The sequence below is a fragment of the Schistocerca serialis genome, chromosome 3 (genome assembly GCF_023864345.2).
Source record: "Schistocerca serialis cubense isolate TAMUIC-IGC-003099 chromosome 3, iqSchSeri2.2, whole genome shotgun sequence".
Classification (NCBI taxonomy): Eukaryota; Metazoa; Arthropoda; class Insecta; order Orthoptera; family Acrididae; genus Schistocerca; species Schistocerca serialis.
This window is the reverse complement of record NC_064640.1, coordinates 94172047-94188125: the sequence shown is the minus strand read 5'-3', so window position 1 is coordinate 94188125 and position 16079 is coordinate 94172047. Positions and strand designations below refer to the sequence as shown.

The window sequence follows — 16079 nt, the reverse complement described above, 5'->3', positions numbered from 1 at the left end:
CTGAGAATATGTTTCACGAACGCACAGAGCGATCTCAAAATATGCAGTCATAGGAGAAAATGGAGTGAAAGTATGCAAAGTAAAGAAGCTGTCACGTTTCAATAACAGAAACAGTGTACATTAGTCGCACTGAAGATAATTACATTCACTTACTGCAGAAGAGCATGGAAATGATACTAAACAGAAAGCTCTTTATACCGCGTGATCAAAAAGTCAGTATAAATTTGAAAACTTAATAAACCACGGAATAATGTAGATAGAGAGGTAAAAATTGACACACATGCTTGGATTTGACATGGGGTTTTATTAGAACCACCCCAGATTGCTAAACGCGTGAAAGATCTCTTACACGCGTCGTTTGGTGATGATCGTGTGCTCAGCCGCCACTTTCGTCGTGCTTGGCTTCTCAGGTCCCCAGACCTCAGCCCGTGCGATTATTGGCTTTGGGGTTACCTGAAGTCGCAAATGTATCGTTATCGACCGACATCTCTAGGGATGCTGAAAGACAACATGCGACGCCAATGCCTCACCATAACTCCGCACATGCTTTACAGTGCTGTTCACAACATTATTCATCGACTACAGCTAGTGTTGAGGAATGATGGTGGACATATTGAGCATTTCCTGTAAAGAACATCGTCTTTGCTTTGTCTTACTTTGTTATGCTAATTATTGCTATTCTTATCAGATGAAGCACCATCCGTCGGACATTTTTTGAACTTTTGTATTTTTTTGGTTCTAATAAAACCTCATGTCATTCCAAGCATGTGTGTCAATTTGTACCTCTCTATCCACATTATTCCGTGATTTATTCAGTTTTCAAATTTATACTGACTTTTTGATCACCCAGTATGTCTTCAAACCTAAAAATTTCAAATTTTTTACACCACATATTATACAGTCACATTGTGATAATGAAATATTCATTTTATGAGAGTTACATGTCAGAAATTGCGTGAGATGCGTCTGTTTGTATATACCAGCTTTTCGATAGCATTGGAGAGTTCCTTGAAATTGTGGTACAGCTTACCGTACTTCACGGAGAGAAATCTTCCGGCGCATCTAAGGATGTACACATTGGGAGTATTAATATGACTATTACAGTTCACAGTATAAATAAATGAGCTAGTGGGTAACCTCGGAAGTCATGGATGATGCTGTTTTATGTTGAGAAGCCGCAGCACTGGAAATCTGTAGCAAAAAGCAGGACGATCTGTAAGGATCGAGATTTGACACAGGGATTGGCAGTTGACTCTCAACATAAATAAATAATGTTTTGTGCCTAAATAAATAAATTACGCGACTGCTGAACAATCACACAGCCATCATATACCTGGAAGTATGCGTACGGAGCGACTACATAAAATTAATCGTAGGAAATACAGATGCAAAACAGAGATTTATTAGAAGAATCCTTGGGAAGTGTAGTCCACCCCTGAAGATGGTAGCTTATAAAACCCTCTTTCGACTGATATCTGATTGTTGCTCCTGAACCTCGAACCCTGTGATACTGGTAGAATAGAGAAAGCAGGAGAATACAAAGAAAAGCAGCGTCTTTTGTCACGTGTTTGCACAGTAAGCGCCACGGAGATATTCATCCAACTCCATTGGCAGACGCTTCAAAGAAGACGTTGTGTACCACGTTGTGGTTTACAATTAAAAATCCAAGAGCGTGCATTCGTAGCAAAGTCAATCAATACGAAGGCAGTTCAATAAGTAATGCAACACTTTTTTTTCTGAAACAGGGGTTGTTTTATTCAGCATTGAAATACACCAGGTTATTCCCCAATCTTTTAGCTACACAACACTATTTTTCAACGTAATCTCCATTCAATGCTACGGCCTTACGCCACCTTGAAATGAGGGCCTGTATGCCTGCACGGTACCATTCCACTGGTCGATGTCGGAGCCAACGTCGTACTGCATCAATAACTTCTTCATCATCCGCGTAGTGCCTCCCACGGATTGCGTCCTTCATTGGGCCAAACATATGGAAATCCGACGGTGCGAGATCGGGGCTGTAGGGTGCATGAGGAAGAACAGTCCACTGAAGTTTTGTGAGCTCCTCTTGGGTGCGAAGACTTGTGTGAGATCTTGCGCTGTCATGAAGAAGGAGAAGTTCGTTCAGATTTTTGTGCCTACGAACACGCTGAAGTCGTTTCTTCAATTTCTGAAGAGTAGCACAATACACTTCACAGTTGATCGTTTGACCATGGGGAAGGACATCGAACAGAATAACCCCTTCAGCGTCCCAGAAGACTGTAACCATGACTTTACTGGCTGAGGGTATGGCTTTAAACTTTTTCTTGGTAGGGGAGTGGGTGTGGCGCCACTCCATTGATTGCCGTTTTGTTTCAGGTTCGAAGTGATGAACCCATGTTTCATCGCCTGTAACAATCTTTGACAAGAAATTGTCACCCTCAGCCACATGACAAGCAAGCAATTCCGCACAGATGGTTCTCCTTTGCTCTTTATGGTGTTCAGTTAGACAACGAGGCACCCAGCGGGAACAAACCTTTGAATATCCCAACTGGTGAACAATTGTGACAGCACTACCAACAGAGATGTCAAGTTGAGCACTGAGTTGTTTGATGGTGATCCGTCGATCATCTCGAACGAGTGTGTTTGCACGCTCCGCCATTGCAGGAGTCACAGCTGTGCACGGCCGGCCCGCACGCGGGAGATCAGACAGTCTTGCTTGACCTTGCGGCGATGATGACACATGCTTTGCCCAACGACTCACGGTGCTTTTGTCCACTGCCAGATCACCGTAGACATTCTGCAAGCGCCTATGAATATCTGAGATGCCCTGGTTTTCCGCCAAAAGAAACTCGATCACTGCCCGTTGTTTGCAACGCACATCCATTACAGACGCCATTTTAACAGCTCCGTACAGCGCTGCCACCTGTCGGAAGTCAATGAAACTATACGAGACGAAGCGGGAATGTTTGAAAATATTCCACAAGAAATTTCCGGTTTTTTCAACCAAAATTGGCCGAGAAAAAAAAATTTTGCATTACTTATTGAACTGCCCTCGTATTTTGCTTCCTCCTACCTAGTGAAGAGACCATAAAAGGATAACCGGCTAGCACAAACAAAGGCTTGCCAGCAGTCATTTTTCCCGCGCATCATTCGCGGCTGTAACAGGAAAGGGGGAAGTGACAGTGAAGCACCGCACACCTTAAGCTGGCTTCCGAAGTATAGGTGCAGACGTAGACGAAACATTGCTAACATTCTTCCCTGGTTTCACAACACTGCAAGTTTTACTTGTACTTTGGTCCACAAATAAGACACCTCTCGATCTCAACTTATCATTGAGCCTTGCTCACAGCTCTCCACTAGAAGAATGTATAGGGTTGTTACAATTAAACTTTCGCTACTTGAGAGGATTCCCATGAAAATCGAGTGGTCACAGGACAAAGAAACTTTTTCTTTTAAGAACACGCGGAAGAGAAATAATGATCAGGCCATTGACAGAAACACATTTTAATTTCCACGTGAGAGGGTAACATTTGTTGTTTGTGTACCATGTTTAGGTTCCAGGTTACAAACGTGGCTTCACAAGGAGGAAAAATCATCGTTTCACAATTTTTCGCAGCACTTTTCGAACAGTGGAACACCGTTTGTTCAGCTGTCGTGACACGGCTCGTGCAGTGCTTGAGGATCGCACACTGCGTCCAGCATTCTCAGCAGTGGCAACGGTAATCTTTTCAACTATCTGTGGCCCAATTGGCCATCGGCCTCTCCCATGAGCAATTCCAAATCGCCAGTTCATTAGAACTTCCGAATAATTTTCTTCAACTACTGCTGTTGTTTCGATTAAACAGCTTTACGAGTAAAGCCCTGTTCACCTTATCCAAACTGACGTTGACTGTCTGCAATTGTAATGCATACTGATACTTGTGTTTCAACCCTCTGTCGCCATACCACTGCCGGCCCCCAACGGCAAGTCGTAACACTAACATTACTAATAACGCAAATCCAGCAGCTCACAGTCTGAATAACATTCATATAAAGTTGGGTACCCATACGGTAAATAGTTTTCCATCTACACTGGCTCAAGTAGCGAAAATTTAATTATAACTGCCCTGTATTTTCTTTTTTGTTGGTGTAACTGCGACGTCTCTGCTCCTACGTTGCGTTTTAAATGGCTCTGAGCACTATGGGACTTAACTTCTGAGGTCATCAGTCCCCTAGAACTTAGAACTACTTAAACCTAACTAAGCTAAGGACATCACACACATCCATGCCTGAGGCAGGATTCGAACCTGCGACCGTAGTGGTCGCACGGGTCCAGACTGAAGTGCCTAGAACCGCTCGACCACTCCTGCCGGCTGAGTTTTAAAATCAAAGTTTACTTTATTTATGTCGACAATCTTACCCTGGCAGTGGTACGCGATGCACGGATAACTATTAGTGGCACATCTGTGATAAAGGGGTTTGCGTGCAGCGTCATATTCTTTTGCTGCGAACACTGTTAACTGAAAACAGTCGGCCGGCCGGCGTGGCCGAGCAGTTCTAGGCGCTACAGTCTGGAACCGTGCGACCGCTACGGTCGCAGGTTTGAATCCTGCCTCGGGCATGGATGTGTGTGATGTCCTTAGGTTAGTTAGGTTTAAGTAGTTCTGAGTTCTAGGGGACTGATGACCTCAGCAGTTAAATCCCATAGTGCTCAGAGCCACTTTTGAAAACAGTCATAAATATTCCTAAACAGTTATGGCGTAAGGCCTATTTCAAATTAGGGTAGTTGACAAGTCAAAGATTAGAGTTCAGTTAATTGTTGGTTACCCTCAGGCATATGTACACAGTGTGGTGAATCGTAGGACCATTCTGGCAATCTTCATATACATTTGCTCATTTCTTTAACTTGTATCATGGAAGCCATCTTTCGCTTAGGTAGAGAGAGAGAGAGAGAGAGAGAGAGAGAGAGAGAGAGAGAGAGAGAAAGAGAGAGTAGAGAGTAGATCCTTAATGTAACATCTTATATTACCTCATCAGTTTACTGAAATCATTTCACCTGAATACAATAATTATAGAAGTAATACATTTCTAAGGTTTGTAATACAAGAGAAATAGTACTTACCTTTAATTAACCGCTCTTTAGTCAGATACCTTGTTTTTAAACTTATCAGTTGCTATATATGCTATGAATAGAATTGAAAATTTTGTAAGGAAGAATATTTGAGTCTTTGTTACATTATAAGTTGACTTAAAAGTGCTTGACTTCAGTTCATTTGACTTTTTAGGGGAAATCCCATGGTCAAATATGTCTGCCAAAGAACTAACAAAGCAGTACTTGGATGGAACCTCTAGTTGCTTATGGGAAAAATCTAATATTCCATCTGCTTTGAAGAATATCCTTGTGGGTTGCTTGCAGCCCAAAGTTCAAATGAGAAAAACTAGTTTCATTAATATACTGGAAAATGTCTCTCGAATACAAGTAAGAAAATTTTGAAACTCTTGTGTTATGTTTGTCTTTTGCTGATAAATGTTATGGTCTACTACAAAGAAGCTGAAATGCGCAGGTACCTAGAAAATGATTAGTTATTGACAAACAGATCGTGGCATGCCCGGACGGGAGTGTTCTCTTATCAATACTGTGAAACATAGTTATTGTTTTATTTTTTTATTTTTCATTTTACATTTTACCATTTTCCACATGTGACTGGGCATTTAAAGTACATTATATAGTTATTTACATGTAGTAACAAGTATATGTATCATACATACAGGGTGGAGAAAAATTGTGCCACAAAATTTAAAACCTGGATAGCTGATGCCAGAAGGAACCAAAATTACTAATGTTTTGTGGGTCGACAATGCACAGTTTTTAAAATACAGAAACTTGGCACCACGCACTACATTTGCCTGTGGGATTGCCCTGTTGCTGGCTGCTCTGGACGACGCATGACCGTGAATGCTTTGCCTGCCGGAGATCGCGATCTAGCCATGGTGGGCCACACCTTTGGTGGTAGCGCACCAGCCTTCCACTCAGGGGTTGATCTGCTGTGATCTTGACACATCCATTGTAGTTGCATGATAAGATATACTAGGAACAAATCCATCAACAGCTGTTAGTTCACATACAGAAAGTCTTTTACAAATTGTCTCAGCCCTGAAAAGGGCCCTTTTTGTAGGTAGGACATTGCTTACGTGAAGCAGGTGCTCGAACTGGTGACTCTCTGATGTGACACAAGCTAGTAAACGTCGAGCGTTGTTTTGCCAAACTCTTTCAAAGATTCTTGGCATTGCCCTGATGTGATTGGTGGCATGTTGAATGCGATCCATTAATTCCTCTTCATTTCTAGGTGGTTCGCATCTGGGTTGGTGAACTAGAACCTTGCAAGAATCCCCACAGGACAAAGTCTAGCAGCATGGTACTGCAAGGGCAATGTCCTACAAGCACCTCTGTCAACTACCTGGCAATCAAAGAGTTCATTTAAATATCCGCGCACAGTATGTCTGTTATGTGTGGGCACCCCATCATACTGCAACCACATACTTACCCCTATGTCCAGGGGAACTTCTTCCAGCAGGCCGGTAGAGAATGCTGGCCATCACCCCTCAAAACCTCCCAGACTAATTTGATGAGTGACCCACATGTCGTGTCCAACCGCTCAAGTACTTGTTGTATGTGCTTTCAAGAACAGTCTCTTCAAATGCAGCATCCCGTCATGTTCGAGGTCTTCCAGCATCACCATGATATCCTGCTAATGAATCTGCTTCGTCAAGTCACTGGTGAATTGCTGTAAACATTTGTGGGTGTGGGTGGTGTCTTGCTGGGTTACAGTGCTCATACAACCGTAGAGCTTCATGCGCATTACTGTCAGCTAGTCCATAAACATACTGTGGCACCATGCTTACTGTATGACTAAATTGCAGGTGACATGTGTGTGTGCTCTGAAGCGAAGCTTACACATGAATGCCTCTGATGTGAGGTGGAGACAAACAGCTAGACCTATTCAACATGTGTGCGTATCACATTGAGGCAGTGATGGGACGAGGGATGTTTGTACATTTCAACCAACAACCATAGTGTTGCCCATCAACTGACGAACAGCAACAGGGCAATTCCATGGCCAATCAGAGCACAAAGTTTCTGTAGTTTAAAAATGGTGCATTGTCGACCTACACAACATTAGTAATTTTGGTTTCTACTGGCATCCACTATCCAGGGTTAAAGTTTCATGATACAATTTTGCTGCACCCTGTATACCTAAATACCCTCTTAGGGGAAAAAAACAGCATACCATGAAGGAATTATATAAATAGGATGGAAATTTGTAGACATGATGCACATGTGCAGACAAACAAATGATAACAATCTCAGAAAAATTGGATGATTTATTCAAGAGAAATTAACCAACAGTTCTTAGATTACTGATCACTGTATGACAGACTGCAGGTCAGAGTACAGGGTGTATCAAAAGGAATCATCCAATTTGGCACATCTATATTTCTGAAACTAATAAATATATACAATGAACTTTGTTTTTTGATGAACAGGAAAAGGAAAAAAAGTTTTTTTCATACTTTTTCATAGTTGGTCAATATGCCCCCTCATGATGCATGGCATCTCTCAATACACTATTTAAATTTTTTCCACACTGCAGTGGGCATGTCTTGAGTTACAGCTTCTACAGCTGTTGTTATGCAATGTCTCAGTTCATTCATTGTTGTTAGTAACAGAGGCACATAAACAGAGTCTTTTATAAACCCCCACAAGAATTAATCACATACAGTCAGGTCTGGTGACCTTGGAGGCCAGTAATGTAAGGCTGAATCATTTAGTCCAGTGTGACCAATCCATCATTAAGTAATCCTTTGATTTAAAAATTCCCACACTTCCAGATGGCCCCATCCTGTTGGTAAATGAAGTTGTTCGAATCTGTCTCCAACTGTAGGAAAAGAAAGTTAAAGGCATATCGAGATATGTGCTTCCTGTAACTGTGATCTCGGCAAAGGAAAATGGACCATACACCTTTTGCTGTGAAACTGCACAAAATACATTAATTTTTGGTGAGTGCCTCTCATGTTGTACAACTTCATGTGGTTGTTTCATATTCCATATTCTCACATTATGATGGTTCACCATCCCACTTAAATGGAATGTTCAATTGTCACTAAACACTAAGTGTGAAAAAAAACTGTCAGCCTCCTTCTTGCCAAGAAAGACATTACAGAACTCCACATGCTGTTTGCCACCTTCACAAAGAGATTACAATAGCTTTATATGGTTTCATGTGTAAACATCAACACAACGGATGCCACATGGACATTAGGGGCATGTTGAGCTCATGAGCTGCATGGTGAACAAATTTCTACAGACTCCTTGTGAAACTATGGTGGATGCATTTGACGTCTGTATCAGATGCTTGAGGACAGTCTGGCAATTTGCCTTACACAAACAACCTGTTTCTCAGAACTGTTCATGCCACCATCTAATGCTCTGGCTGCAGGAGGATCCACATCATGCCTAATACGAAAGTCATGCTCAACAGTTATTACTGACCTGCACTGTGCAAAATGTAGAACATAAAACACTTTCTGTTGTCCTGACACAATTTTTACTAGAACTGAAGTAGACACACATTGCTACTACCTAATGGGGCCCATGTAAAATGCAAGAGTTTGCTCTTTTGAATATTATGTTGTTCATGCACATATCTCAAATAAGATAATAGTTATGTTTTTTTTTTTTTTTTTTTTTTTTTTTTTTAAATTGGATGATTCTTTTTTATAAACCCTGTACTATGTGACTATGTTGATGGATGATGAACAGTTTTAACTTGTGTCTTTTTCTCTTTTTTACAAGTGTTGTTATTATGGTCTTCAGTATGAAGACTGGTCTGATACAGCTCTCCATGCTACTCTATCCTCTTCATCTCCGAATAACCACTGCAACCTACATCCTTCTGAATGTGCTTACTGTATTCATCTCTTGGTCTCCCTCTACAATTTTTACCCTCCACACTTCCTTCCAGTATCAAACTGGTGATGCCTTGATGTCTCAGAATGTTTCCTATCATCTGATCACTTTTTTTGGTCAAGTTGTGCCACAAATTTCTGGTCTCCCCAATTCCTGCTCATTAGTTACATGATCTACCCATTTAAATTTCAACATTATTCTGTAGCACCACATTTTGTAAGCTTCTATTCTCTTCTTGTCGAAATGATTTATTCTACACATTTCACTTCCATTCTTAGCTAAACTCCAGGGAAATACTTTCAGAAAAGACTTCCTAATGCTTAAATCTATATTTGATGTTAACAAATTTCTCTTTCTCAGAAATACTTCTCTTGTCATTGCCTGTCTACATTTTATATTTTCCCTACTTCAGCCATTATCAGTTATTTTGCTCCCAGATAACAAAATTCATCTGCTACTTTAAGTATCTCACTTCATAATCTAATTCCCTTACCATCACCTGATTTAGTTTGACTACATTCCATTATTCATCTTTTGCTGTTATTAATATTAACCTTATATCCCCCATTCAGCCAAATGTCCATTCTGTTCAATTGCTCTTCCAAGTCCTTTTATTTTCCTTACAGAATTAAAATGTCACTGGCAAGCCTCAAAGTTTCTATTTCTTTTTCCTGAACTTTAATTCCTACTAATTTCTTTGGTTTCCTTTTCTGCTTGTTCAATATACAGATTGAATACTATCAGGGATAGGCTACAACACTGTCTCACTCCTTTCTCAACCAGTGCTTCCCTCACATGCCCCTTGACTCTTAGAACTTCCTTCTGGTTTCTGTACAAGTTGTAAGTAGTCTTTTGCTACATGTATTCTGCCCCTGATACCTTCAGTACAGTAAAAGTATCATAACAAGTAATGGACATAATCTTTCTTACAAATGATTCGTGCCTCAAAGATTAAACAGTGTCATTTCCATATTAGGCAACAAACAGGCAAGAAGATAAACCAGTAACACAGAATCAGTCAGAGACAACTGTGAAGAGAGTTCGTGTTTCCGTGAAGCCCTTACCATACAGGTCACCTCCAGCAGAAATACATGCTAATTTGGTTGATAATACTGCAACAAAAAGGTGAGGTACCAATAGTGAAGAATCAGTGCTGTACAACATGCATTATTGTAGCTTTAATTACTTAACAAGGAAATAAGTTCTCATTTGAAGTTTTTTTAAAAAATATTATTTTAGTAAACTCGTCTTCAGAGTTTTTCATATTTTTACCCGTTCATAAATAACATCCCCATTATTCATTTGCATAGGTGATTGAAATAATAATTGGTGCTAGTAGTATTGAAAATAGCTCAATGGGCTAAACTCTTTGAGATCTTAGAAGGCAGTACCATACTTTCAGATTCTATAAAGAATCTGAGAGTAAATGAGCTTCACTCTTGGACACAGTCTACCATAAATTTCTTGAACAGTGAATTGTGCCCGGTGATTAGAAAAGAACACAGACAGCAGGACTGATTCTCGGAAGAGTTGTCCTGTATCACCTTTGTTTGTGGCAAAGTGCTTGATAAGCAGCAGTTGATCCACAAATAACATTGCTTAGGAAATATTTGTATGGTGCCAGTTGGGGATCTGCAGCAGCTCAGAAGTGTGAAGCAAGTTATTACAGATTTGACTGACTGCCAACAGAGTGTAACAAAGATGCAGAAAACTTTAACCTGCACAAATCTGAAGAAAGATATTATACATTGTATGAAAACATACTGAAAAATTGTGTGTAGAAGTCTTTACTTTCAAAATTATGAATTTTTTCTACCACTTATTTATTAGTCTCAGGGAGTGTGATGATACAATGTGATTAACAATAGTTTTCAATGAGGTGTTCTAATAGTCATTATTCTAACATTTTGCTCTCAAATTCTTAATATAATTGTTCTTAGAGCTAGTATGACAAGGCTTTGCTGTTGAAATGCTGCTTAGTGTTCAAATAGTCATTATTCTACCATTTCATCCCAAATTCTTAATGTAATTGTTCTTAGAGTTAGTATGACAATGCTTTGCTAATGAAATGCTGCCCAGTGTGTATGAAATATGAAGATGTCTAATGTATCATAGAAGCTTCTTATGACTGGTATCCAATTATGTGATTCTGTCCAAAATAACAGCAAGCTTACAATACAAAAATATTAACACTATATCTGTAAACAGATTTTCCATCAATATCAACATAATATGTGTTGTATCCATTGTTAATATTTAAAAGTCTGTTCTCAGGTTAGGAGATGATTTTTTGTTACAACAGTTATTTGTAAGGATGATTGCTATTTCTATGTTACATTTTATGTAACTGTACAGTTATCGATGTATTGATCAATGTATTGTCTTTTGTTTCAATGGCTGATTATTATGCAGTCCACATTCACTTAAATCAGAAACTGTTAAGTGTAATGAGATTTGCAACTGTTTCTTTCACAATCTTTCAAAAATGTCAATGCTTTTGAGTCCGTCTTAATACTTTATGGTTATTTTGTAAAAAATTGGTGTTGGCATTATAGTTTTCATTTTTTTGAAGTAATCTGAAAATTTTATCTTTTGCCCATAAAATGAAACATAAAAGACAATTTAATCGCAGGCAATTTGAACAATCCAGCCATGACAAGCAGACCCTAAAATTAAGAAGTCAGAGACTGAAAAATCAATCACATAATTATGAAAATAAATTGAATACTGGTTCATCAAATCATATGGGCCAGAATAGTAAGACTTACACTGTATCACAAAACCTAAAAGCACCAGGTAAGAAACATACTGCAGTTAATTATCAGATGTTTATTCATATACCTATAATTATTGTTACTGTGGAGAAACACATAAATTGTTAACAGAAATGTCAGTAATATTTTCATTAAACTACAGTCAGCATCATAGGCAGTAAACAAAAATAAATGGTCTTTTAACAATGATACCAAGCAGATAAGTTATAATTTATCCAGGATAAATAGAAGAAATTATCTGTTGAGGCTGCAGCTCCTTGGCTGTACAGGAACTGTTACTGAGATGACAGTCAAATGATATAATGTTTAGAAAAACCCTGCCGCACAAAAACATATGACTGTTTGTGAAAATGCTTCGATTCTGGTGAAACATTTCATGCTCAGCATAGATTAATATAAATGTGTGCTTGAGCATTGTCCTCCAAAATGATGGTCAGACCCTGCAGAAAATGTCATCACTTCTGTCTCAAAGCTGGTCATAGGTTGTGTTCCAAAAATGAACAGCATAGAGACAATAGTGATGACACTTTCTGCAGGACCTGACCATCATTTTGCAGGACAATGCTCAAGCACATCCAGTGCAAGCTATTACTGATTTGTTTGACTGATGGAGCCGCTAAGTGCTATACCACCTACTGCACCCCCCTGGCTTAAGCCCTCATAAGTTCAACTCGATTCACTTCATGGCATTCACTTCAGAACTGCTACAAATTTGTTGGGCAATAGACCGCGCCACTTGAACTGTAAACACAACTGGCACTGCTAAGAATATCCTGTGACTTTCACACCAATGGCAACAGGTCATTCACAATGCTGGTGCCTACTTTGAAGATCAGGAAAACTTTGAAACATGTATCTATTTTGTACAAGCTGCAAATAAATAGCTGCCAATATTAAAGTTGGTCCTCCAGGTTGGGGGTTGGGCATGGGGCTAATACCCCCATACTGTAAAAAAAAGAATATTACGGAAATTCAACAGAAGCCTCGGAAACTGGATGGAAAGCATGTATCACGACCCTGGCAAAGGAAACGAATAAAGGATCTAACAGTAGCATCATGGAATGTGGGGACAATGCTTCAGCCTGGAAAAATGAAAGAAATAGCCAATGAAATTTTAAAATTCAAATATGATATTGTGGATGGCAGGGGAATGGGCAGATAGATAAGCCTGAGTATATAGTGGACCAGAAGAAAGAACAGGCCAACTTGGAACAGGGTTTATAATAACTAGGGAAGTTCAGAAAAGCCTTCTAGAATTTGAACCCACAAATTAAAGGATGTGCAGACTCAGACTAAAAGGTAAATTTAGGAATATATCAATAGTTAATGCACATGCACCAACAGAGGAAAAAGAGGATATAATTAAAGAACAGTTCTACGAAGACTTGGAAAAAGTATGCTGTGCAGTACCTAAATATGACCTGATGCAAGTAATAGGAGATTTTAATGCAAAAATAGGGAAGAATGAACATCCATATGGAGTTTCTGGAAAATATTCACTACATGAGGAAAACAATGAGAACAGAGACTTACTATGCCAATTCGCAGCAAGAAATAATATGAGTATTAAAAGTACCTGCTTTCCACACAAAAGGATCCATCTGGGTACTTGGAAGTCTGCAGCCAATGGAGTAGTCATTTAGATTGACCATATTTTAGTGATTGCACGCTACTCCACGTCAGTTACGGATGCACGGAGCTGCAGAGGACCAAACTGTGATTCAGACCACTTTGTGATAAAATCAGTCTTGAGAGAGAAACTGTCACTAGCAAATGGCAACAGAATGGGAAAGATGATGACATGGGATACAGACAATTCCAAGTAACACTAAGTAGAAAGTTGAGCAATGAAGAAACCACAGTAGGAGTAGATGAAAGGTGGAACAGGTTTGAAAAAGCCATTAAGGATGCTGCAGAGGAAATAATAGGCACAAGAAGGAACAGAAGAACCCAGGAATGGTTTGATGAAGATTGCAGGTCAGCAATATAGGAAAAGAACAGGGCAAGAACAAAAGTGCTACAGAGAGAAACCAGAAATAGTGTGGAACAATATAGAGAATTAAGGAGAAGAGCTAACAGACTGTGCAATAGAAAGAAAAGAGAGTGGAATAAGAAGAAATTTCAAGAACTAGAAGAACTAAAGGAACAGAGTGAAATAAGAAAGTTCTATCATGCCATAGGCAAAATGAAGAATAGATTCCAACCAAAAACAATGGCCTGTTCCAATAAAAATGGGAAAATGGTAAGGGAGGAAGAACAGATAGTGGGAAGATGCCCAGAGTATTTCAAAGATACACTAAGCACCAGCCTAGAAGATGAAGAGACAGCTGCACAGGAGGGAAGAGTGGAGCTGGAAGTAGCCAATGAAACCAATGAGGCAAGAAAGCCAACACTACAAGAGGTCTCCCAGGCTGTGCACAAGTCAAAAAACAATCGAGCCCCTGGGGAAGACAGCATAATTGCTGAATTAATAAAAACTGGTGGTGAGGCTGTAATAAAGGAACTGCACACATTAATATCAGTTATATGGGAAACAGAAACTATGCCAGATAATTAGAAAATTGGAATAATAGTCCCCATTTATAAGAAAGGGGACAGAACAGCATGTGAAAACTATAGATGTGTAACACTCTTAAGTACAGCTTATAAGATCTTCACAAGTCTATTAAATGAAAGGATACAGAAGTGTGCAGAAGGCATACCAGGGGAATATCAGTGTGGCTTTCGACCAGGCAGAGGAACAACTGATCAAATATTTGCGATAAGACAAATGATGGAAAAGGTCTATGAATATGATATAGATCTGCATTTCCTACTCATCAATTTCAAACAAGCCTTTGACAGCATAAATTGGCAAGAACTATACAGAGTACTGAAAGAAGTTGGTATATATGCTAAATTAATAAGACTAATCAGAATGACAATGACAGAGACAAGAGCAAAAGTAAAGGTCCTTAGCAGAACAAGTGAAAGCTTTGACTTTAATAAAGGTGGGAAGCAAGGGGATAGTCTCTCCACTGTCCTATTCAATATAGCCCTGCATAGTGTAGTAAATAAAATCAACAAAAGAGGCACCATATTTATGAAAACTAGCCAGATATGTGCATACACTGATGACATTGCTATATTAGGAAGAAATACCAATACACTCCTAGAAACATACCGGGCAATGGAAACAGAAGCCTTAAAAATTGGCCTCATAGTAAATGAAAACAAAACAAAATATATGGTAATGTCACAATCTGAGGCCAGAAGAACCCCTAAAAACCTAAACATCAACGGAAAATGCTTCAATGAAGTGTCCTCTTTTAACTACTTGGGAACCCTAACAACAAATGATAACAGTATCCGAAAGGCTATAAGAGAAAGAATATAAGCAAGAAACAGCTTACTTTGCAAATATGCAGTTTTTCAAAAATAGCCTTGTTACAACAAAAACTTAACTGCTAATATATAATTCCCTAGTCCGCCCAGTTATCACATATGGCTCAGAAGTATGGACGTTGACAGAACACGATAAAAATGCACTAAGGAGCAATGAGTGGAAAATACTACGCAAAATCTATGGGCCAATAAGGGAGGAAGAAGGCTGGAGAATATGCTACAATGCCGAATTACAAAAGTTAATACAAGGCAGGGACATAGTAAAATTTGTGAAATCACAGCAAATACAATGGCTAGGGCACTTGGAGAGAATGGCAGAGGATAGAATTCCAAAGAAAATGGTGAAAGGTATGATCCATTCAGTTAGGTGAAAAGGGAGACCTAGAAGAAGATGGATCAACAAGATAATAATGGATATCACCAATGTGGGAGTCCGGGGGTGGAAAAGAGCAGCAAATAACCGAGAAGTGTGGAGGAAGATTGTTGAAGAAGCCAAGGCTCACCAAGGGCTGTAGCGCTACTGAAGAAGAATATTAAAGTTCCAACCCTCTTGGTTGCTCCTGCACTAGTGTTGTTGTTGGTGAGTAGAAGTGTGACAGGGTAGTGGTAAGGAATGGTGCAGGCTTTGAGTTCATGATAATCACTGCACAGGTACCAGGAACTGTCCAGCTTGGGGGTGAGGTGAAAAGTTGATGACCAGGGGCATGTGGAAGGGCCAAGTACACCAGTGGCAAGCAGCTTATCAAATTAATTCTGTGCCAGTTTTGCAATTGTGGAGCATAAGGCTGTTTGCATATCAGGAGGCGGGAATGGCAGTGTTGTAATGCATAGTACTGTGTTAAATGTTCCAAGGGTCCCTGGATGGCTGGGTAAAACATGGAAATTCTATAAGGAGCTTGGCATATGGGCCCAAAATTGTCAGCTTTTTCAAAGTGAAACATGAGGGGGAATAGGAGCTGCAGCAAGCAGACAGACCTACCAAAGGCACTGTC

At 39.6% G+C, this 16079-nt stretch overlaps 1 protein-coding gene across 1 annotated transcript in view; it reads left to right on the top strand.

The window, feature by feature from the left end:
* Positions 1-16079, top strand: part of LOC126471533 (uncharacterized) — a 228362-nt gene that overhangs the window by 145611 nt on the left and 66672 nt on the right. The window contains exons 8-10 of the mRNA XM_050099760.1: positions 5247-5440; positions 9906-10054; positions 11562-11725. Coding sequence (XP_049955717.1) covers positions 5247-5440; positions 9906-10054; positions 11562-11725 — 507 coding nt within the window. The remainder of the gene's footprint in view (positions 1-5246; positions 5441-9905; positions 10055-11561; positions 11726-16079) is intronic.